Raw genomic sequence first — 24075 nt, forward strand, 5'->3', positions numbered from 1 at the left:
AAATTAAATAGATCTTGGAATGATAAGTTCCAAAATTACATATGTAAAAAAAAAAAAAAAAGTTTGTGTTCCGAGATTTTTTGTTTTATCACAGGAGTGAGCGTTTCTGCCACGTCTTCAGCCCCCTGAGCTCATCGCAACTCAACTCAGTGGTGTTAGGAGCCCAGCCAACCGCTGAGCACTATGTCATGGACTTAATTTATGACCAGTTCACGGACTGGAGAAGATGCAGAAACTCACTCCTGTGATAAAACAGGAAGGAAAACATGATCTCACAGAAAGAAGCTGCTGTGAGCCCCTGCAGTGTTGTTGGTGTACGCTCATGCATCCTTCCCTGGCCAGGAACTGTGGTGTGCAAAGACCACAAACTAAAGCAGGTCCGCATGATTGAACACCACAAAAAGGAGAGTACATGTAGGAGATCTCTGGACAAATTTTTATTTTATTTTATAAAACACATACAATTGTGGAATTTATTATTCTAAGGTCTATTATTAAAATGTACTTAATTCATAGGACAACCACTTTAATGAATGTTGTTTAGATTAGAGGTTAACGACATGTATCCTTGATGAAAGGCTGCATTGTATAGGTGTATGATGGCCAACTCACGCTTACAAATAAAATAAAAATACGGTAGTCATGTGATAGGTAGAAGGCACCTGTGAATGTTTTGAAACCTGTTTCAATATCTTTGCTGGTGCACAGAACTCACAAACAATATACAAAGTGCAATAATAATCGGCCAACTGCTTTGATGGGTCCAAATAATGAAGGTAAACGTAGTAACTTGCTATAAACACTAGAGGGCAGCAACACACAAATTACAAAATCCCTGAAGTTACTGCACTATAGAATAGAGCGAAATATGAGAGTTCACAAAGCTACAAAAAGAAAATGTTTTATTGCTTATTGGATATTGCTTATGAACACAAGGCAGTATACAACTTAAAATTGTGAATATTGTTCCCAGTAAAAAAAAAAAAAAAAAAACTAACACAAATGCAAAACCTGGGGCCTGATGGACAAAGTCAGCAGCATAAAAGTAAAAAAAAAAAAGTAGTATATCCACCAGTGTAAGTGTCACTCTTCACCAACTGTATAATATATATTTATAAAAACAAGGCTACATTACAATAAATGTTCCTCTAACAGAGAAATCCAGCTATAAATAGGAGAAATGTAAGGAAGGCTATCGGAGGCAACTTTTAAATAGTGGGCTATTGAAACTGAAAAAAAAAAAAAAAAAGAGAGAGAGCCGAGCCCACCCAAAGGGAACGAGAAGGTTACTCCTGGGCCTCCTTGCCAGCCAGCCGGTACAGTTCTGTTGGTCCATCTGCGTGTGTGATTGTCGTCGTCAGCTGAAGTTCCTCTGCGCTGCTCACGGCGGCTCCACCTGCGGAAAAAGTGCGGCAGAGCTTTTAATATTGGAAGAACACGGCCCAGAAACATGGCACAGATACGGTGCAAAGTGGCACAGGTACGGTGCAAAGTGGCACAGGTACGGTGCAAAGTGGCACAGGTACGGTGCAAAGTGGCACAGGTACGGTGCAAAGTGGCACAGGTACGGTGCAAAGTGGCACAGGTACGGTGCAAAGTGGCACAGGTACGGTGCAAAGTGGCACAGGTACGGTGCAAAGTGGCACAGGTACGGTGCAAAGTGGCACAGGTACGGTGCAAAGTGGCACAGGTACGGTGCAAAGTGGCACAGGTACGGTGCAAAGTGGCACAGGTACGGTGCAAAGTGGCACAGGTACGGTGCAAAGTGGCACAGGTACGGTGCAAAGTGGCACAGGTACGGTGCAAAGTGGCACAGGTACGGTGCAAAGTGGCACAGGTACGGTGCAAAGTGGCACAGGTACGGTGCAAAGTGGCACAGATACGCCGGACTAGTCCTGAAACTGTCTTGTCCTGATGAAGTCCCAACTTTTTCTCATAATTCTCTTTATTTAACGTCCCTATAGGCCCCACAGTGCAGTCGATCGGTTGTTTCTATAACACGGAGGTCAGAATTCTTCATTATACAGAGTATCCAAGTCTGTTATTGTGGTCACAGCTAAGGCGGGCGATACACCCCTATGGCGGGCGACACACCCCTATGGCAGGCGACACACCTAACTGGCCACCATTGGGGCCGTCGTGGATTCACCACTCGCCGACTTCACATTTTTCTGAAGGGTAAAACGGAAGATTTTGACCCCAGAACTATCGGCGCAGTCACTTGGGTTTAATAAATAACTGGCTGCCGGAATGTTCCCGTCTTTTATCCGCTGTTATTACCCCTCGCGTGGCACCATGCCGCACCCCTTACCATTTGTCTGGTCATCTCCATAGTTTTTGTGTGAAGGGGCGTACAGGAACATGAGCGCAAACACGTACAGGTTCCACATCCCATAAATGCCGGTGAAGAAAGCGCTGTTCAGTTCGATGTTGTACTCGCCCCATTTCCAGTTCCCCTCAGACACCTGGAAATAAAAAGCAGCGTTATCCCAACTGCAAGAGAAATAGCCATGTCCACAAATGAGGGGTGAAGTCCAGAGAGAAGGACTAACAGGCCCAGCAACACCCACCAAATCCTGCACTAACTGCACGTCCGGGAAGCTTTAGTCATATCATGAGAGGGTTATATCCTACTGATCACCGAGGGTCCGAGCATCGGGACCCCCAGAGACCCTGAGAACAGAGCTCAGAATCTGCAGAAGGGAGAATTCAACATTCACTCAAGTCTGTCTCCAAAGCATTCCATGCCAATCACACGATTAGTATTAATTATTATTATTATTCTGCTGCGAGGGGTCTCCAGACTTTAGCAATGCTTATTATTCATATTCACCCGGCCCACCGTACAGCCCTGCTCTGGTGGGCTTCAATCCAGTGAGACCGCATCAGAGCAAGGTGAACCAGGTGATTTTTTTTTTTTTAACCCTTCATGGTGGCTTGAGCCTCGTGGATAGGTAATGAGAGATGCTGCCCAGGACGGGAGCACATCGGAGGGCGACGCTCGCTGACCGACGATTTACGGTTTGGTGGATACAATTATGTGAGATTTGTGGTGGATTCTCAGCTGTTAACATCAGGGTCACATGGAGTTACAAGTAAGGCTTTCCGTAACATTGGGTCTCCCCTCCACCAGAAACATTGCACGCAGCCTGCAGCCCCCCGACCAGGTAGCAGCACAGCCCCTCTCCGAAATGCCAAAGACACCTCAATCATATGACCCAAAACCTGATGAAGTTGAGCTTTCCAAGTTACCAGATTTTCCAGTCAGCATTCTATTGTCCAAAAGAAAACCCCAATATATAGTAGTCAGAAATGGACTTACCTGCGTGGTAATGAAGAACACGGTGGTGAGCGCGGCACAGGCCAGAGTGATGATCATCAGAAACTTGAACCTAAAAATCAGTCCCTATAAAAGAAGAAAGAAAAATAAAGATCTACAAACATTTTCAATATATGTAAGGAGGAATGAAAATGAACTCCATCTTCCCCACGAGCCACAGGAGAGTTCTGGGTCGTGTTTGGTTCTTCTGGGCAGATGGTTTACGATCTTCAGATCCTATTCTTCATTGTTGCCATTAGCACCTGTCAGCTGAAGGTTTTATCGACTATTGATAACTTATTACTATTAGTCTGGTGGGGGTATGACTCCCGACACCCCACAATCAGCTGATTGGACCCCATGGTACACCGGGTCTGGCACCGCTCTGTACACTGCAGTCATGGCATGGCTCTGTACACTGCAGTCATGGCATGGCGCCGCTCTGTACACTGCAGTCATGGCATGGCTCTGTACACTGCAGTCATGGCATGGCACCGCTCTGTACACTGCAGTCATGGCATGGCGCCGCTCTGTACACTGCAGTCATGGCATGGCACCGCTCTGTACATTGCAGTCATGGCATGGCACCGCTCTGTACATTGCAGTCATGGCATGGCGCCGCTCTGTACACTGCAGTCATGGCATAGCGCCGCTCTGTACACTGCAGTCATGGCATGGCACCGCTCTGTACATTGCAGTCATGGCATGGCGCCGCTCTGTACACTGCAGTCATGGCATGGCACCGCTCTGTACACTGCAGTCATGGCATGGCGCCGCTCTGTACACTGCAGTCATGGCATGGCACCGCTCTGTACATTGCAGTCATGGCATGGCGCCGCTCTGTACACTGCAGTCATGGCATGGCACCGCTCTGTACATTGCAGTCATGGCATGGCGCCACTCTGTACACTGCAGTCATGGCATGGATCTGTACACTGCAGTCATGGCATGGCACCGCTCTGTACATTGCAGTCATGGCATGGCGCCGCTCTGTACACTGCAGTCATGGCATGGCGCTGCTCTGTACACAGCGGTCATGGCATGGATCTGTACACTGCGGTCATGGCATGGCGCCGCTCTGTACACAGCGGTCATGGCATGGCTCTGTACACTGCAGTCATGGCATGGCGCTGCTCTGTACATTGCAGTCATGGCATGGCGCTGCTCTGTACATTGCAGTCATGGCATGGATCTGTACACTGCAGTCATGGCATGGCACCGCTCTGTACATTGCAGTCATGGCATGGCGCTGCTCTGTACATTGCAGTCATGGCATGGATCTGTACACTGCAGTCATGGCATGGCACCGCTCTGTGCATTGCAGTCATGGCATGGCACCGCTCTGTACACTGCAGTCATGGCATGGCACCGCTCTGTACATTGCCGTCATGGCATGGCGCCGCTCTGTACATTGCAGTCATGGCATGGCACCGCTCTGTACATTGCAGTCATGGCATGGCGCTGCTCTGCACACTGCAGTCATGTGATGGCACCCCTCTGTACATTGCAGTCATGGCATGGCGCCGCTCTGTACACTGCAGTCATGGCATGGATCTGTACATTGCAGTCATGTGATGGCGCCGCTCTGTACACTGCAGTCATGTGATGGCACCCCTCTGTACATTGCAGTCATGGCATGGCGCCGCTCTGTACACTGCAGTCATGTGATGGCGCCGCTCTGTACACTGCAGTCATGTGATGGCACCGCTCTGTACACTGCGGTCATGGCATGGATCTGTACACTGCGGTCATGGCATGTCACCGCTCTGTACACTGCGGTCATGGCATGGCACCGCTCTGTACACTGCGGTCATGGCATGGATCTGTACACTGCAGTCATGGCATGGCGCCGCTCTGTACACTGCAGTCATGGCATGGCGCTGCTCTGTACACAGCGGTCATTGCATGGATCTGTACATTGCAGTCACGGCATGGCATGGATCTGTACACAGCGGTCATTGCATGGATCTGTACATTGCAGTCATGGCATGGCATGGATCTGTACACAGTGGTCATTGCATGGATCTGTACATTGCAGTCATGGCATGGCGCCGCTCTCCCACATTCAGGTGGGGTCACAGAGTGCAGAAGACATCATATATCTTCATTTTTAGCCATGCAAGTCCCATTTATGCAGAAAGGCTAGGAGGACATTTTTTTTTATCATGCAGCTTGGTTTTCGCTCAGACTGTCAGACACATCCTCCATTGTTAAGATCAACTTCTGCAAACCCAAAGAAAAACACATATCGGCCAGAAGACCGACTTAAGGGGATATTTTTTGCATCGCACCCAACCACAGAAGTCGCGTACAGTCTCAGATTCCTGAATGCGCGTTCTTGTTACTCCAGAGACACAGACGTTGCACAGATTTGCCTCTTGAGTTGACCCTGGGGTCCGCCACTCACCTCATAATGCAGCCGGCGGGCCTTGCTCATGGCCGGTAAGCTGCTCTGCTTCCCACTGATGTTCCTGAAGACTTGATAAACCATGAAACACAGGAACAAGAAGTAGAGACAGGCGCAGATCCCAGCCACTATAATGAAAGCCATCTGAGAGCCGCCATTAAGGGAAAGGTTTGGAGAATGACTAACTGTGGATTCTGTGAGGAGTCGGACATCTGTGCTCAAGGCAAGACATGAAAGTCTGGAGTCGGAGGACAAACATCGAGTTACAGCGCGTTCTACTGAAATCTACAACTGAATCCAGATGTATTAGCGATTCTCTAGTTAATCAGCAATGTACCGTTAAGTTGTTTTTTTAATACAGCCTAAAATTCAGCTCTGAAGTTTGGATGCAGGAAGAGCAGATTTCACTTGTTGCAAAAACCTGCAACCATGAAAGCATCCAGAAGAGCCATAAAACCTGCAGCACAGGAATAGGATTGGCCGAAAGTTAAAGGGAGCCATTTAGTCTAACGAATCTCACCCACAGACACATTGTTACAATGTATCACAATATATTACTCATCTAATCTGGGAAATTCCAGGAGGCTCCAAAAAAAGCAAAGAGGAGAAAGGGAGGAGGAATGGTCAGGATTCTGAATAGGAAACATTCCTGGGTCTTGTGGAAACCCTCCAAAATGTATCACTGCCGGAAGACTTCTTGGGCGCCAACATCTCGTCATGTCGAGGCATTGAAAACGGTCACGGCACGATGTGGTGAAGGGCGATCATTCCCACTGTCACATCACACTTGCGCTCCAGAAATCGGCACAATTGTTTACAAAACTGCCACAATTCACCTCTTCTAGTTAAGGGACCGATGCCAGTGGGAACTAGTCACAGTCCACTCGTGCATGCCCACTCAGGCCCAATACAGCTTTACATGTCAGGTGAGGTGGGACTGTCAGTGAGGAGACCGTGACCAGTCCACGCTGCAGCACCGCGGTCGCACACGGCATTTTTCCGCCCCGTACTATGGCCGGTTTATCACCAGGGGCATGCTCACCCTTGTATTATTATCTAACATTATATTGCAGTTTGTTAAAGCAGAACTTGCAGAAACATTCCGTAAGATACAGAGTGTGGGAGATACCGAGATCGGCGGGCCATACGGGCTCAGAAATGGAGAGAGAGACCACAATAACCCAAAAGCTAAAGGTCCCAGGGAAACTGAGGCATTTATGGTATATCCTGTGCCAAACTAGAAATGCCCAAGATGGGGATAATCCTTTACCACAAAGCAACATGACCGCCAGATCCAGAGGTACAACTGCTGAACGGCAAGTCTGATGGGGGCTTCTTGCCAATACAAAGTCTGCACCCCATTACCTGCAGCCCCTGCACCCGTCCTCATCACCACGTCCCCTCTCCTCTCCGACGCCCTGACATGAAATCCATCTTCTGCTTGTGAGATGAACAGGAATCAATTATTTAACGCATTTTTCACACTTGTATGAATGAAGCTGAGACCTGCCACTTCTCCTCCGCTCCGGAGAGCATCCACGACGCCTGCAGTCCCCCGGTGAAGCGTCGCAGGGCGGAAAGGTTTTCTTAACCCTTTAAAAAGCTGGAAATTTTATAGACCGGGATTTGAGGGACAAAATATGGGACCTCTGGGCAATGGATAAACCCAGCAACATCTGGGCAAATGCCAAGGTTCAAAGTGCCCAGGTGGGAAGAGGGACCTGGATTAACGTGCGAAAGGGGCCACATACCCCAAATGGCAGCCGTGCAATACCTGATGGCAGAGTCCTAAAGAGCACGAGGCGCTCTGAGAACCATGCGCTCAAAACAAGGGGCATAGATGTGGTTTGTCTTAAAGGGTTTGTCCATCACTGTCAGTATTGTAGTCCTGGACAATCCCTTTAATGGAACTAAAAAGATTGGGGTTAAAAGGGGATGTTACATGCAGCATTAGAGGTCTTCATAGCAAACGAAGATATAAAGGATACAGCAAGTTCTGCGCCTACATCTGTGGTCCATATGCTGTAAAATGGATTCTTTAGCTGCACCCCCCTACGGAAAAGAGACAAATAATGAGAACTAGAAATTAGAACACATGTTAATAAGACAATTGTCTGGAGAGGACTCCATTACTATAACAAGAGTGTGTTGGAGTATGGCATTCTACAGGAGGGAGGAGGTGAACTGTGACACCATCTATTGAGAATCCTGTATTATCTACTGTATAAAAAGGTGCTATCAGTCATTGTACAGGAAAAGGAGGAGGTGAGCTGTGACATCACCTATTGTGATTAGTGGATCCTGTGTTATCTACTGTATATAGAGATGTTATCAGTCATTGTACAGGAGGAGGAGGTGAGCTGTGATATCACCTATTGTGAATGGTGGATCCTGTGTTATCTACTGTATATAGAGGTGTTATCAGTCATTATACAGGAGAAGGAGGTGAGCTGTGACATCACCTATTGTGATTAGTGGATCCTGTGTTATCTACTGTATATAGAGATGTTATCAGTCATTGTACAGGAGGAGGAGGTGAGCTGTGACATCACCTATTGTGAATGGTGGATCCTGTGTTATCTGCTGTATATAGAGGTGTTATCAGACATTGTACAGGAGGAGGAGGCGAGCTGTGACATCACCTATCGGTGTATCCTGTGTTATCTAGAGTGAAAACTGTAAAATTCTGAATTTTTGTATAATATAAAAATGAATATTATTATAACTGAGGAGCAGAATCTGAACTTTTACCTTTCACACATATCAAATATAAAGAGACAGCAGGAGCCAAAAGCGATGGGGACGACTTGCTTCCAGTAGACAGAGATGCGATTCCTTTCAGACTGGTCCTAAAGACAAGACACATGGGGTCCAATGCAACATTTGCAATTTTTTAGTTTGTTATTTCACTGGCTTTGAGCCAAATGCATCAACACTTCTATCTCCAGTTCATGGATTTTGTGCAATAAAAATAAATAAATGCTTGATATCTTTTTTCGAATGCAGTAATGAGACCCCAGGACAGGACCCCTACCATCATATGTTCTCCACAGAAGATGATCCAGAACGACAGCAGCATCACGTAGAACAGGCCTTGGCGGATGTCTCCGAACAGCAGCATCCAGGTCCAGTTAAATCCAATGGAGAACCATTCAACGGGAAGGTTAATGAAGGTCATGGAGATGCCGAGTGCGAAGATAATTCTATGGAAGCGAATACAAGTTAGGAAGTCTCCAGGAACGGCCACACGACAGCCCACACGCACCACAAGCGCCAGCAGCGGTGGGGACGGCCTTACTTTTCCAGCAGGACGGGGGATCTGGTCATCATGGTGATCCTCCTCCAGTACCAGATCATAATGATCAGTATGCTCGGGGTCAGGAACGTCTTCATAGCAAACCACACCTTTGTGAAGCCTCCGTTCTGGAAGATGGTCTGGACATGGGGGAACGGTTAGAGATTTCGGAATCGAGAAAAGAGGACGATGAAGACAACTCCCACCAAAGACAACTAGTGGTGGGGATTCTTCACCCTCTGGCAAAGTTTGGAGTGTGAGTGTGTGTGTGTGTGTGTGGGGGGGGGGGGGGGGAGAGAGAAATATTTGGAACATTTTACTTTTTAAATATTCTTCATGGAAATCGCTACAATCTTAGCGCGATCAATTCAAGCACACACACACACACACACATTTGTGCGAGTGCAATTACACAAGGTTTTGCCATGAATTTGATGTAGTTTTGAGTTTGCTGTAGTTTTGTATTGCATTTTTTTGGCATGCAAATTGTAAAGTACCTGGCAAGGGTTAACAACTGGTACAGCAGCTGCTGTGGAACTAGGCCACAATTATCCAGTTAAAATTTATATTTACAGACATAGTATGGCGCCACCTGGTGTTTGTTTATTTTTTTTAACTTCTACAATACAATATTATTTTATAGTGTGACAACCCCTTTAATGGACATTTGTGACACCAGTAATGCTTTTCCCATCGTATCAGACAATCGCCTTCCAACCTGAGACTTTTCTGCATTTCTGTCTGCCAATCGCTTTGTGAGCTGTGGAATAGGTCAGCGCTATACAAGTGAGCTTAATAAAGAAAAACCGTCAGGATAGACAGAACAGCGCCCTCTACTGGGAAGTTATTACAGCACAGACAGAACAGCGCCCTCTACTGGGAAGTTATTACAGCATAGACACAGAACAGCGCCCTCTACTGGGAAGTTATTACAGCGGACACAGAACAGCGCCCTCTACTGGGAAGTTATTGCAGCGGACACAGAACAGCGCCCTCTACTGGGAAGTTATTACAGCGCCCTCTACTGGGAAGTTATTACAGCATAGACAGAACAGCGCCCTCTACTGGGAAGTTATTACAGCATAGACAGAACAGCGCCCTCTACTGGGAAGTTATTACAGCGGACACAGAACAGCGCCCTCTACTGGGAAGTTATTACAGCGGACACAGAACAGCGCCCTCTACTGGGAAGTTATTGCAGCGGACACAGAACAGCGCCCTCTACTGGGAAGTTATTACAGCGCCCTCTACTGGGAAGTTATTACAGCATAGACAGAACAGCGCCCTCTACTGGGAAGTTATTACAGCATAGACAGAACAGCGCCCTCTACTGGGAAGTTATTACAGCGGACACAGAACAGCGCCCTCTACTGGGAAGTTATTACAGCGGACACAGAACAGCGCCCTCTACTGGGAAGTTATTACAGCGGACACAGAACAGCGCCCTCTACTGGGAAGTTATTACAGCGGACACAGAACAGCGCCCTCTACTGGGAAGTTATTACAGCGGACACAGAACAGCGCCCTCTACTGGGAAGTTATTACAGCGGACACAGAACAGCGCCCTCTACTGGGAAGTTATTACAGCACAGACAGAACAGCGCCCTCTACTGGGAAGTTATTACAGCGGACACAGAACAGCGCCCTCTACTGGGAAGTTATTACAGCATAGACAGAACAGCACCCTCTACTGGGAAGTTATTACAGCGGACACAGAACAGCACCCTCTACTGGGAAGTTATTACAGCACAGACAGAACAGCGCCCTCTACTGGGAAGTTATTACAGCGGACACAGAACAGCACCCTCTACTGGGAAGTTATTACAGCACAGACAGAACAGCGCCCTCTACTGGGAAGTTATTACAGCGGACACAGAACAGCACCCTCTACTGGGAAGTTATTACAGCACAGACAGAACAGCACCCTCTACTGGGAAGTTATTACAGCGGACACAGAACAGCGCCCTCTACTGGGAAGTTATTACAGCGGACACAGAACAGCGCCCTCTACTGGGAAGTTATTACAGCATAGACAGAACAGCACCCTCTACTGGGAAGTTATTACAGCGGACACAGAACAGCACCCTCTACTGGGAAGTTATTACAGCACAGACAGAACAGCGCCCTCTACTGGGAAGTTATTACAGCGGACACAGAACAGCACCCTCTACTGGGAAGTTATTACAGCACAGACAGAACAGCACCCTCTACTGGGAAGTTATTACAGCGGACACAGAACAGCACCCTCTACTGGGAAGTTATTACAGCGGACACAGAACAGCACCCTCTACTGGGAAGTTATTGCAGTATAGACAGAACAGCGCCCTCTACTGGGAAGTTATTACAGCGGACACAGAACAGCACCCTCTACTGGGAAGTTATTACAGCATAGACACAGAACAGCACCCTCTACTGGGAAGTTATTACAGCACAGACACAGAACAGCACCCTCTATGGACAAGACTTTTTCTGAATTCTTTTCCATCGGCTATGAAACCCCACGTGGCAGGAGAGCCGATCGCTCATCTATAAAAGGATCTTTATGCTGCACAGAATGAATCATGTGGGAAGAAACTGCTCATTTTTCAGTCTAATTATCCTTTAAAAGCTTCTATCAGAATTCATCTGGAATAATAAGAGGATTTCTCACCACCAAGTGCAGGTCGTTTATCTCTCCGATGCCCATATTAATCTTCTTCACATTGTGAACGGGAAGTCTGATGTTCACCAGGTAGTATTTATGCGCCACACTCCCCAACTCGATGAGCGGAAGGACGTCGCACTCGTAAGAACGGCCCTGATTGTCCGCGGTCTGCATCAGAAAAGAAGCGCCGTTACTTCGAGCCCAGTCTGACACTATGAGGGGAACTACAACTCCCAACAGGTCCTTAAATGCTTTGGTTGTCAGGGCATGCCCCAATGTTTTTCCAGAAAAATAATCATTAATTAAATATATAAGTACAGTAAGCTGCACACGCACTGCACTAACTATATATGTCAGGGACATCTTCATATCCATGGGGTCATGCTGTGATTTTACTGTACGCGGCTGCTGAATTGCCGGATAGATTGATATATATATATATATATATATATATATATATATATATCCTTGGAAAAAAAATGTAAATGACAGAGAATTAAAAATCACATAGCAATTGGATGCTAGGTATGAAAAATCAGATTGTACTCGCATGAAAAGCACGTGGCGCTTGCATGACACTAATCCTACTTTTCTGGACCAAAATCGGACTTTTTTTTTTTTTTACGAGCCCTAACAGTCTTCTCTGGATCATCTGCTCAACAGGGAAACCGTTGCTTAGCCCCATTCATGGGAACAGGGCGATGCACAGCTGGGTGACCACGAGAAATCACCGCACAGGAAGAATTTCGAGGAGAGAGCCTCCTTATTCGTCGCAGAGCCTCTTTATTCTCAGGACAAGAGGTTGGACCTCTACTGATCATAAAGCCAAGACCCTGGACATCCTCAGTGACATCTACCTGCAAAGTGGTCAGTGGCAATTAAAAGGCTTCAGCATTGCAATGTCGAGTCCCCAAGGGGAACTAATTAAAAGACCAAAAAAAAAAAAATGTATATATATATTTTTTTTATATGTTACGAGCTTGGGCAATATAAAATTAGGGATATTAATATGGATTATATATAAAATATAGTATTAATATCCCTAACTTTTGCCCAACCACATAACATATTTAGCTATGTTAAAAAAAATATATATATATATATTTCTATTTTTTTTTTTCTTCCCCAAAATTGCCATTTTTTTCTCTTAGCATTTTGAGCTCCCAGATCTCAGTCTGATCCTGCGCTCCTGTGTTACCCTCTCGTTGCTCACCCAATAGACTAGAGGACAGATGACGCTCCTTGCCTTATATTAATAGAAGTCCAATCTATACACTACCGGCCCCAGAACTTGTTACCTTAGGGGCATGAAATGCGCACTGGAGTTTCCGCTGCTCTACAGAACGAGCCAGCTCCGTCCATGGATCACTTAGCTCATCCCGGTACGCCATGGCCACGTCCAGAGTCACTATCGCATTATCCTCTAAAAAAGCAGAAAACAAACAAGAAACATTCTGTAAATGAAGCTCATAGGATCTCTGCTGGTTGTCAGTGAATGGGGCTACTCTGCCCGTCAGAGGCTTGATGCTTTTCACAGGTGACAGTTTGTTGCGATTGTTTCCAGTGGAGATAATAATCCTCTGCGGCTCATCACCTCGGTCCTGATAACGTGCTACAATGTATCAACCAGAGGCGATAACAGGAGTCCAGGTAATGGAAGCCATACAATCGGCCAGGCTGGGTATAATTAACAAACCCTCAGCTGTGAGTAGTCAGTATCGCCCGGTATCCACCTCTGGTGATGACCACTGACAGCAAGCAGGGATCTTGACAATGCCAAGTTGCAGAACGTTCTGATATTAGATGGAAGGTTTTGGACTCGGATTCTGTTTGCAGAGTTGAGGGAACGGCTCATAAATCTCGTGTTGTTTTTGGCGTTTATCCAGAAGAATTCAGACTCTGCATGTAGTGAATCAGTCGTGGCAGATGAGGCAGCGTGCTATTTAAAGAGGTTACTGCTCTAATGATGGCCGCCAAACAATGCAGGACGGAGGCGGGAGCCACAAATGACTAAACAAACTGAACTCTGCGTTACCGGCAGGGACACATTTCCATATTATGACACCACCACCCCTCTAATCTCTCTAGAAAGGTATGGAAAAGTCCGGCGCGTCCAGGAAATGGAAGCGAATTCTCTCCGATCAACGCGATATCACTCAGAAAAAACTAAACTATTGCTCCAAATTGTGCAGAGCAGACCGATGCCGCGTGCAAGAGCCGGAAACACGGACAATTAGAAGATTACAGACACCTCTGAAGAGTGGACTTCGCCTTAGAAGGGTCATGGAATACAAAAAACACTTAAAAAAAAAAAAAAATATGTGTCCCCTGCGAAGATCAACTCCTGCACTGAGCCCACCCTGGCAAATACATCACTGGGGTACGCAAAGTCAGGCCGGGACCCTCGCCCTTTAATCCTAAGGACGGTGGTCACCATACAACGCTCATACAGGGGGTCTCGCCCTCTACCGTGTCCGAATACTCATTCATTACACCCCCCCTATAAAAAGCATATTACAGCTCAGGGCTTATCGCCCAGTTTGCTCATCTACGCAGTTAGGAAGCAGCGCAGGAGTCCGCCATGATGCAATTTTGCCAGATAGTAGCCAGGAAAAGTTGGGTAAGATACTTTGTGGGATCTGCAATGGAAGCCAGGTGACCTAGACAGTGGTACATGCCAGGGACTATGGAGGTTTGGGTATATACCTGAAGCGGCCATGACCAAAGGGGGGGCGCTGTCACTTGTATAACTGACAATGGCCAGCTCGAGCCGGTGAGGGCACATGGAGGCCAATATGCGGACACCTCTCCCGCCAGAACTTACCGATGTAATTATTCAGCTTGAAGGCGATGTCCAGCTGCAGGATGATGAGCATGAACTGGAACCAGGGACTCATCTCTTGGCCTTGGAAGGGAATGTGCACCGAGAACACTATGTCATTGGCGTAGATCTCCTGACTGGCCGCCTCCTCGAAGCCTCGGATGCTGGCACAGCGATCCCTTCCCCATGGAATCAGCCACTTGGGGGCGCCGTGATTACCTTTCCGTATATCAACACACTTTACAGCTAGGAAGTCGGCAGAGGTCGTTGGCTTTGGAGCTGAAAAGAGCATAATCAGGGATTAGGAAAAGAAAAGAAAAAAGTCTTGCTGCATTAAAGTATTAGATCAACTGGTTACATCAAGAAGCAGAAAGATCCAGTGAAGAGCTGCGACATTTAGGCTGGGGATAGATGGAAACTTTGGCCATGACTGGTGACGTGGCCAAAGATCGCTCTGTGCTAATGCTGATTGCAACTTAACGCAGATAAATGGAGCAAGTAAGACAAGTAAGGTGCAAAAGAAATTAAAAAAAAAAATCCAAATGGTTCTGACTTTCTGAAGATTGCCCATCAGTGCCCTTGTGGTCGCAGTGCAGCCCCCATTGACCTGCACAGTGCAACTTGTGACACTGCAAAAAAAAAAAAAAAAAAAAAAAAAAAAAAAAAAAAAAAAATCGCCATCCGGCCCCAACCCAACTTATATCGCACAGCGCCACCTGGTGTTCACAGTTTATAGTAACGCGCATGTCCACCTAATGAGCCGAGCGCTCACTCGGCTCAGCGAGGTCTCCGCAAAGTGACCCTCTGTCCACGGCAGAGTCAGACACGGCCTCCTACCCGCTTAGCGAATGAGCGGAGACTCTGCAGACGTCTTATAAAGAGAAGGAGGAGGAATTATATTGGTAGCTGCCAGAAGAATGGTCAGAACCGGAGTTAGAATACATTGGTTTGCTGACTATGTGGAAAGAAAATATAATAATGGATTAAAATATTTGTATTAGAATTTTTTTTTTTTTTTTTTTTAAAGACAACATTACAGGACTTTGGTTGGAAAATTAGTTGTGGGATCATCCCTTTAACGGCCATGTAAACAGGAGTCAAAAAGCGAAGCCATTATGGATGGCACGGAGGTGGGTGGCCATTACAGATGTTGAATACCCCAGTGTTGTAAGGGGTGTGGGACTGGAAAGACACTCTACATCTGTCCCAGGATTTGCAGCTTTGTAGTCGAGAACCGATATTTGGTGTCTGGACGCGACAATGGTCCACACGGACTGGGATGAGAAAACAGGAAAGGTGAAAGAACAGGGAAAAACATGGCTACTTTATTTCAGAAGATATCCTACATCTGTCTATGGATTGTGTCTGATATTACAGCCCACCTGCACTGGCTGGTCTGCAGTACCACATATAGCCTGTGCACAGGTGGGGCGCTGTTCTTAGAAGTAAGGTGCCATGTTATTTTTTTTTTCTAATCCTGTACAAGCTCTTTAGATGCAGTGACAGCTAAACACAATGGATACAATCTTTTGGATACAGAATTATCCAGAATATCACATGTTTAAACACAATGGTAACCGCATCTCCCAAAATGATTGATCCCAAATTGAATCCCTACTTATAGAAAAGGCCTTTAGTTTGCAAAAAACCTGAGTATCAGATTCACAAAAACTAGAGAGATTTCATAGTTAGAGGACGCCCTGCACAGAGCTCAAAAGCAAACCTACCATGCCGACATTGGGGTCACTGGAGGACAGCGAGGTTGGTCCTATCAACCCTTCTTACAGGTGGTGGAAATAAACTGCAAAAGGACAATTAGTGCAACCTTACAGCACATTACTAGAGAAAAGTGCCGCACTGCACTCAGAGAGGGTGAAAAACGGCAAAAAACGCCATGCCCTCCGATGCCAGGATGGAAGGATGTGTGGCATTATCACCAGTGGGGGACGAGCGGCGCTCCATACATTGTAGGGTTGTATACAACACAATAGAATTAGTTGCCTGCACTTATGGCTCTGGTGTTAAATGAGGGACATAAGACAAACACTTTGTGCGGATCCTATGGAGGCGGCACAAGTGCTAAAAGGTTTTCGTACTCTGACGGATAAAAGCGTCTCCTAGGAACGCAAGAACGCAGACTGCTGATGTGGATACCCAGACCTCAGCCCTGTAAGAGGGTCCATGATGAGAATATGGTAATTATGTAAATAAAAAAAACAAACAAAACACACACACCGGGCTATGTACGCCGATTAAATGGTGGGAATTAGGATCAGTCGGGTATATGGTCAAACTTTGCTCTTTGACAACCTACAATCTGGCTTCCGTCCACATCACTCCACTGAATCTGCATTGACCAAAATTACTAACGACTTAGAGCCAAAACTAACAGAATTCTCTATACTCCTCCTCCCAGACCTGTCCTCTGCCTTTGACACAGTTGATCACTGCCTTCTTCTACACGTCCCCTCTTCTAAGACCTCACCCTATCCTGGATCTCCCCATACCTTTCCAACCTCACATTTAGAGTCTCCCACTCTACCTTATAATCTCGCCCCCTCACTGTTGGAGTCCCTCAAGGCTCTGTCCTAGGACCCCTACTCTTCTCCATCTACACCCTTGGCCTGGGACAACTCAGTTCTATGGCTTCCAGTACCATCTATATGCCGATGACACTCAGATCTACCTCTTTGGCCCAGACGTCACCTCTCTGCTGTCCAGAATCCAGGAGTGTCTATCAGCCATATCCTTCTCCTCTCGCTTCCTCAAGCTCAATGTGGACAAATCTGAACTCATCAGCTTTCCTCCATCTCACAGATCTTCCCTACCTGATTTATCACAATAAATGGCTCCACACTTTTCCCTGTCCTGGAAATCCACACTTTTCCCTGTCCTGGAAATCCACACTTTTCCCTGTCCTGCCTCAGAGTAACCCTTGACTTTGCCCTGTCATTTAAACCGCACATCGAAGCTCTCGCCACCTTCCATCACCTCCAGCTCAAAAATATTTCCAGAATCTGTCCTTTCCTCAACCTACTAAAATGCTTGTGCATGACCTCATCATCTCCTGCCTCGACTACTGCAACATCCTCCTCTGTGGCCTTCCTGCTAACTCTCTCGCACCCCTCTAGTCCATCCATAAGTTTTCTGCCTGACTTGTCCATCTCTCTCCTTGATACTCCTCCACTTCTCCCCTCTATAAATCCCTTCATTGGCTCCCAATTCCCTCAGCGTATCCAGTTCAAGTACTGACCCACAAAGCCATCCATAACCTTTGTCCTCCGTAAATCTCCAACTAATCTCCCGATATCTTCCCTCATGTAATCTCCGGTCCTCCCAAGACCTCCTTCTCTCCTCCACACTTATTCATTCCTTACCCAATCACCTCCAAGACTTCTCTCGAATATCCCCCATCCTCTGGAATTCTGTGCCCCAACACGTCCGACTATCCACCACATTTGGATCCTTCAGACAGAACCTGAAAACCCAACTCTTCAAGAAGCTACAACCTGCGATGTCCCCGCTGCCACCTCACCACCACCGGAGCCGCCGCCTCAGCACCACCGGAGCTGCCGCCTCACCACCACCGGACCCCCGACCTACTGTCTCCCTCCTAGTCATCCTGTAGAATGTAAGCCCCCAGGGGTCGGGTCCCCTCCCCTCTGTACCAGGCGGTCATTGTTTGTATGATTACTGTAAGTGATATCTGTATTGTGTTCATAACCCCTCCATGTACAGACCATGGAATCAAGGGTGTTATATAAAGAACTTTATCTCCCCCAATATAGAGCTGGCACTACCCTGGTGCAGACAAGCAACTTAATTATAACATTATAATTTTGGTGTTCTGGAGTAGTAAAGGGTTAATGACACACTGGCCTCATGAAAAAGAAAAATCCCTACATTGATATTCTCCGTTATGGATATAAAAGATAAAGTACTTTTATTTAACGTAACTGCAACATTTAATAATCCCTCGTGCTTTTGCCTGTGAGCAATGACCTGGGAACACAATCTGATCCGAGGAAGACAAGGTTAACAGAGAGGGACAGACTGTGCACCCGTCATCCAGAGGCCTGCAGCTTGGGTATTATAGGCCACAGGCTGCTATGGGGTCAGCGAGCCGGCGGACCCCAGTGCCGGCACCAGGTCCAGCTCGACAGTCATCGCATGTTCAATTGTATCAGCCTCCTGGATGCCGACAGTTGAAAGTGATGATGTGCCGCCATCATTGTTCCTCGGAGTCTGACATCTCAGGGTAGCAGGTGGGATTATATATGGGTGATTAATTGAGATAAGCACAGAGACGATTATTGGCAGCGCAAAGTTACTATAAACCTGTCAACAAAAAGTACGAAAGTTTCAGACACAAATTACATATTTTCCCCAACTTTTTTTTTTTTTTTTTGGGGGGGGGGGGGGAAAGGGGGGAGTTCTTCCAACAGTTCAGATCAGAATACAGTCAGGACACGTTTAATAGGCGAGCGCTCCGGGGCTGGCACTAAAAACAAAGTCCATTCAGAGTCCGTCACTTATTGTCTGCACCAATTAATTGCTGGATGTCAAGTGCACAGATATGGTGAGAATCATCCGTCCAGTCCGCTTTATGCTCAATTACCCCCTCCTGTGTGCAAGCGGCTCGGCCCGGCACAATGGGCAATGCTTCATTACACTAAGCAGCGATATGGGAAAAATAAACACGTCCAGTTCACTAACAAAGCGGAGAAAACCGCTAACGAGCGCTCGTTTACTGACCCGTCCACAACAGTGATCACTGGGAAGTTATATGCGCAGAACGTAGAGAATGAGCATTTGTATAAAAGGATCTTTACAGTAAACCTCTTTTGTGGGGATGTATCAGGAGGTAAAGTAGGTGCAGGGTGGCCATAAAGAGGATAGGAAGACATTGAGTATAATGGGGGGGCTGCAAGCTTTCTTCTCTGCAGTAAATGTTGGATTCTCAAGGAAGAAACTAGCAGAGATAGATTTATTTCTCCCTGTTAAGAGCACACAAATGTGATAGTAACTTATCTGCAGGAGGATGGTGAAGGAAAGATTGGGCATGTCGAAATTCAACATGCCCAATCTAGCCACCCTTTGCTGTCAGAGAGAATCCGGAAAGCGCTCCATATACAGGAGACAGTCAGCCGCCCACAGTGGAGGGTTTAGCTGACTTCTATCTGATGTGGCCATCCAGAAAGCAGAGTTTTGAGCTGCTGTATGCAGGATTCTCACACACAGCTTCTTAAAGGGATTTTTCTGCCATTGCGCCATCATGAACCCCTCAGTGGGGTCTGAACTCTAGCCTTACAAGTAATCCCCGGGTAGGCTGCCATACCACGTAAAAACACAGAGGCCTCACTTCTGCAGGTTGTTTTTTTTTGCCTTCTTTATCCCTACTCTGGGCCCTTGATTTTTATAAAACCTCACTTTAAGCTATGGGTAAATGGTGGTGATCATTCTCAGACAGGTTACGCAAAAAAAAATAAATAAAGGGGAACTGTTTTAGAACTGTGATTTTGTGGAACATGAGAAAGAACAAAACAAAATGAAACATTTGTGACTCAGAAGGAAACAATGTGACGCTATAAGGAATCATATGATGTTGCAGAGCGACGCTAGGATTTTAATGTCGCCAGCAGTGACCTCCTAAATCAGCCCTACATACAGCATCCGAGACCCTCATAAATACCCGATCTGGAGGAGCCGAGGTGCAGATCTAAGCAGCCATCACACTTTACCTTCTATATTAAAAGTATCTGCAGTTAGGGCAGAGTTATAACTGAACCTTCCATAGAGAGCAGTAATGCCGGCCCGCCAGCGATCAGACACTTTATTCTGGGACATTAATGACACAATCTCGTCCTTTGTGGTTCTGCACATGTTCAGCGAGGTGCAGGTCCTAACTTGTGCACCCGGCCCAGGAAACAGGTCAGCGCCTCCTCGCTCCACATAAAAGAGCATTCCAACTGGAACCACCTCACATCAAAAGGGAGAAACCTTCCTGAGATCTCATGGCACGGAAATGTAAGATCCACTGGAAAAATCACGAGGGATGAGCTATAAAAGTCACAACACGCCTGGACATGGAGGGTGCGGGACATGCTAGGGGGTTGGGAATCACTTCAACAGTCGGTTGTGAGGTTTCTGGGAATAATCACACAGGAAATAGTAATAGACGGCACCAGTTATATAGAGGGAAAGGAGGGACGCAAACTAATAAAAAGTTACTCTATTGACTTTTTTTGGGGGGGGAGGAAATAACTTGATCGCCAGGGTCTGGCCGCTGGGACCCCAAGACTCGGCAGTCCTGTCCTCACTGTAGCTCAGGTGCACATGCTTGGTCTCCACTCCATTCACTGTTTATGGGACTGCCGGAAATAGCCGAGCGCTGTACTGTGCCTTCTCCGGCAGTCCCATACACAATGCGCTCTATCAGGACAGGTCTAAGAGCCGTGATCTCAGCATTGCTGGACGTCACTGCAGTCAGACCCCTGGCAATTACCAAGTTACCTCCTATCCTAAGAATCGGGGATAACCCCTTAAATCAGGGTGGATAAAAATCAATGTTTTTTAAAAAAAAAAAAAAAAAAAAAAAAATCGGATTGTTTTTATTTAAATCGGATTTTTTTCAATAAACTGCTTTTTGAGGAAAATATTTTACCATCCAAAGGTTCTTCCATCATGAGATAAAGCTGAGTTGTTTAACTCAGTAGAATAAAGGCTGTATATGTGTAACATTCACAATGCCATGCTCTTCCAGAGGTTTCTGTAGGATTAGTGGGCAGTTTCTCTCCTATATTATCACAGACGCTCGCTTTACTTACGCAGTTCTCAAAACTGAATTTGACTCCGCAGAGGTCCCAGCCTCTTCTTCACGGCAAAAATGTTACAACATGAACAGAGTTGAGAAAAAGACCTTAATCCTATTGTTCTACAAACCTATGAATACAGAATCAACCCCTTCAGTGCCAAGTCCAAGAAGTTAGACAATATGTTTCTGATTGTTTGGAGTGGAATAGATCTGCACAACACAAGAAGAATGTGAATCTAAGTGTGAGGAGGAGGAAGGGCAAGCAGACAAGAAAATGAAAGTGAAACTTTGAGCACAATACTGCAGCATAGCCACAGACAGACAAGTCTGGATCTGTTTGTGTGTACGATCTGAGGTTTATTACATTCTTTCCTTATAATGGCAGCAGGCCGTAAAAGAGACCCAGTTTGGGAATATTTTAATTAAGCTCCTTCGCCTATCGGTAAGGCAGGCATGCGTGCAAAATGCAAACGATGCAACAAAGAGATGCAAGGCCTGGTGGCGCGAATGAGGCAACATCATGAGAAGTGCGGTGATGAAGATGACTCATGAAGATGAAGATGACTGGGTCTCTTTTACGGCCTGCTGCCATTATAAGGAAAGAATGTAATAAACCTCAGATCTTACACACAAACAGATCCAGACTTGTCTGTCTGTGGCTATGCTGCAGTATTGTGCTCAAAGTTTCACTTTCATTTTCTTGTCTGCTTGCCCTTCCTCCTCCTCACACTTAGATTCACATTCTTCTTGTGTTGTGCAGATCTATTCCACTCCAAACAATCAGAAACATATTGTCTAACTTCTTGGACTTGGCACTGAAGGGGTTGATTCTGTATTCATAGGTTTGTAGAACAATAGGATTAAGGTCTTTTTCTCAACTCTGTTCATGTTGTAACATTTTTGCCGTGAAGAAGAGGCTAGGACCTCTGCGGAGTCAAATTCAGTTAGGTAGAAACTTTGATTTAAATCACTGATTTAAATCAAGCCTTACTGACTAGTGATTTAAATCGGGATTTAAATCGGTTAGATTTAAATCAAATCCACCCTGCCTTAAATTAGAAGGTCGATGTGGCCACAGTTACAGTTCATGGGTGATAGAATACGAGATGTATCAGCATTTGACAAACTTGTAACGTACTTGACAACTCTCCCAAAGTATCCAGGAGACCTCTCCAAAAAGGAAAGACCACCGAAATTCATGGAAAGGTTAGCAAGTCGCTCACGTGTCACCAAAACCTTCTGGGAAGTAAAGTTTCAAAAAGATTTCCTATCCATCGGCTTCTCTTACACGAGACAGAATCCTGGCATCCAAAACAATAATGGGGCATGGAAAAGGTGTAGAGGGGGCATGGCGGGGGAGCATGCCAGAGTCACACACTTCCCAAATGGGCTCTCTTAAAAGTTGCCAAAACCTATTTCAATATGTCCAATGAGGACATGGTGGAGGTCATAGAGCTACCGGATGGCACTCGCCGAGTTGATTCATGGGTTTTCCATGTTGTCATGAGACCCTGCTAACAAGTAGGGATTGTCCCAACTTAAAAAGGTGCCCACTCTGATCAGCTGGAACCTATGAGAAAACCAGGAGGTAAGCCTACAATTTCCAAGTGGTGCCACCTCAGGAGGCGAAAAAAAAAAAAAAAAAACACTTGACATGTGAACAGAGCCCAATACAGCGCAGGTCCTGTCCTCCAGAGCGGTACACCATATAGAACGACGCTCCACTTCTTAAAAGAAGTGAGGATCTTTGCTTTAGGATGGGTTTTCTAGACAACCGATGTTCAGGGGCACAATTCGGTCCCCCAGCTTCCTCCTTATGGGGGGAGGGCCGTACTGAGGATTGACAGCTTAGGCCAGGTGGTGCTGCGGCCTGAACAGTGCACCCTACGATGCTGCAGGGGGCGCCTTTGCCATTGGAGCATGAGAGGGGCACTAAACTTTGCCAAACCCATCTAGCGTCACTGTAGCTTTTACAACCTGTACAGAAAACCTCTTGCAAGAAGTTATATCCTGTCCAAAAGAGAAAGTTTAACTTGAGGATTACCAGAGCTCCAACTACTGGGCATTTCACCAGATCTCAAGATCAGGGTCCCGGATCCCCAAAAGCAGGGCCCTGAAGACCCATCCTGAATGCAGCAGAGGTGCATGTGCTCCGTCTCCGCTCCATTCATTGTCTGTGGGACTGCGGAGCGCACTATTCGGCTACTCCCTGCAGTCACAAAATTGAGGACTCCACACTGTAAGCAAGTTATCCCCTGTTCCACAGATAAAGGATTCTGTGCTCCCCCCCAAAACGAAACCCCCCACACAAGTCATGTTAAGCAGCCCCGGCTCTGACAGCACCGTCCTGCCTGATGTATCAGATGTATTGCTTTCTATTTGATTGAATAGCATGGAATACTAAATGGTGTAGGGAATATATAAGTGACTGAAACCGCCCCACTGAAAAACAGCAGATCACCAGGTTGGCATTATTAGAGAAGGGTCTTCGTAACAATCATAAGCGTATTAAATACTAAGAGTTATATGTTTTTAATTTTTCTCTATTACTACTCAGATTATAAAGGTCGGTATTTACTAACCGATTTACAAAAAAAACTAACGTTAAACATGAGATTCCCTAACGCAGAAGGTATGCGAAACAAAGACTTCAACATTCACAGACATGTAATCATTCTATCTCCAGGCCAACCAGACACACGAACAAAAGAGTTCCACAAACTATCTGTAATGCCACCGCGACCGTCACAGAAAGATATCAATGCTCTGATGGAT

At 46.3% G+C, this 24075-nt stretch overlaps 1 protein-coding gene across 1 annotated transcript in view; it reads right to left on the minus strand.

Moving 5' to 3' along the window:
* Positions 1-885: 885 nt before the first annotated feature.
* The window catches only part of WLS (Wnt ligand secretion mediator), a 29291-nt gene continuing 6101 nt past the window's right edge, over positions 886-24075 (minus strand). Inside the window, exons 2-12 of the mRNA XM_069738239.1 lie at positions 14490-14765; positions 12964-13088; positions 11672-11833; positions 9025-9161; positions 8761-8929; positions 8478-8575; positions 7715-7778; positions 5727-5870; positions 3323-3406; positions 2312-2465; positions 886-1396 (exon numbers count right to left, since the gene is read on the minus strand). Coding sequence (XP_069594340.1) covers positions 1287-1396; positions 2312-2465; positions 3323-3406; positions 5727-5870; positions 7715-7778; positions 8478-8575; positions 8761-8929; positions 9025-9161; positions 11672-11833; positions 12964-13088; positions 14490-14765 — 1523 coding nt within the window. The 3' untranslated portion in view covers positions 886-1286. The remainder of the gene's footprint in view (positions 1397-2311; positions 2466-3322; positions 3407-5726; positions 5871-7714; positions 7779-8477; positions 8576-8760; positions 8930-9024; positions 9162-11671; positions 11834-12963; positions 13089-14489; positions 14766-24075) is intronic.

The sequence above is a fragment of the Ranitomeya imitator genome, chromosome 8 (genome assembly GCF_032444005.1).
Source record: "Ranitomeya imitator isolate aRanImi1 chromosome 8, aRanImi1.pri, whole genome shotgun sequence".
NCBI classification, from domain to species: domain Eukaryota; kingdom Metazoa; phylum Chordata; class Amphibia; order Anura; family Dendrobatidae; genus Ranitomeya; species Ranitomeya imitator.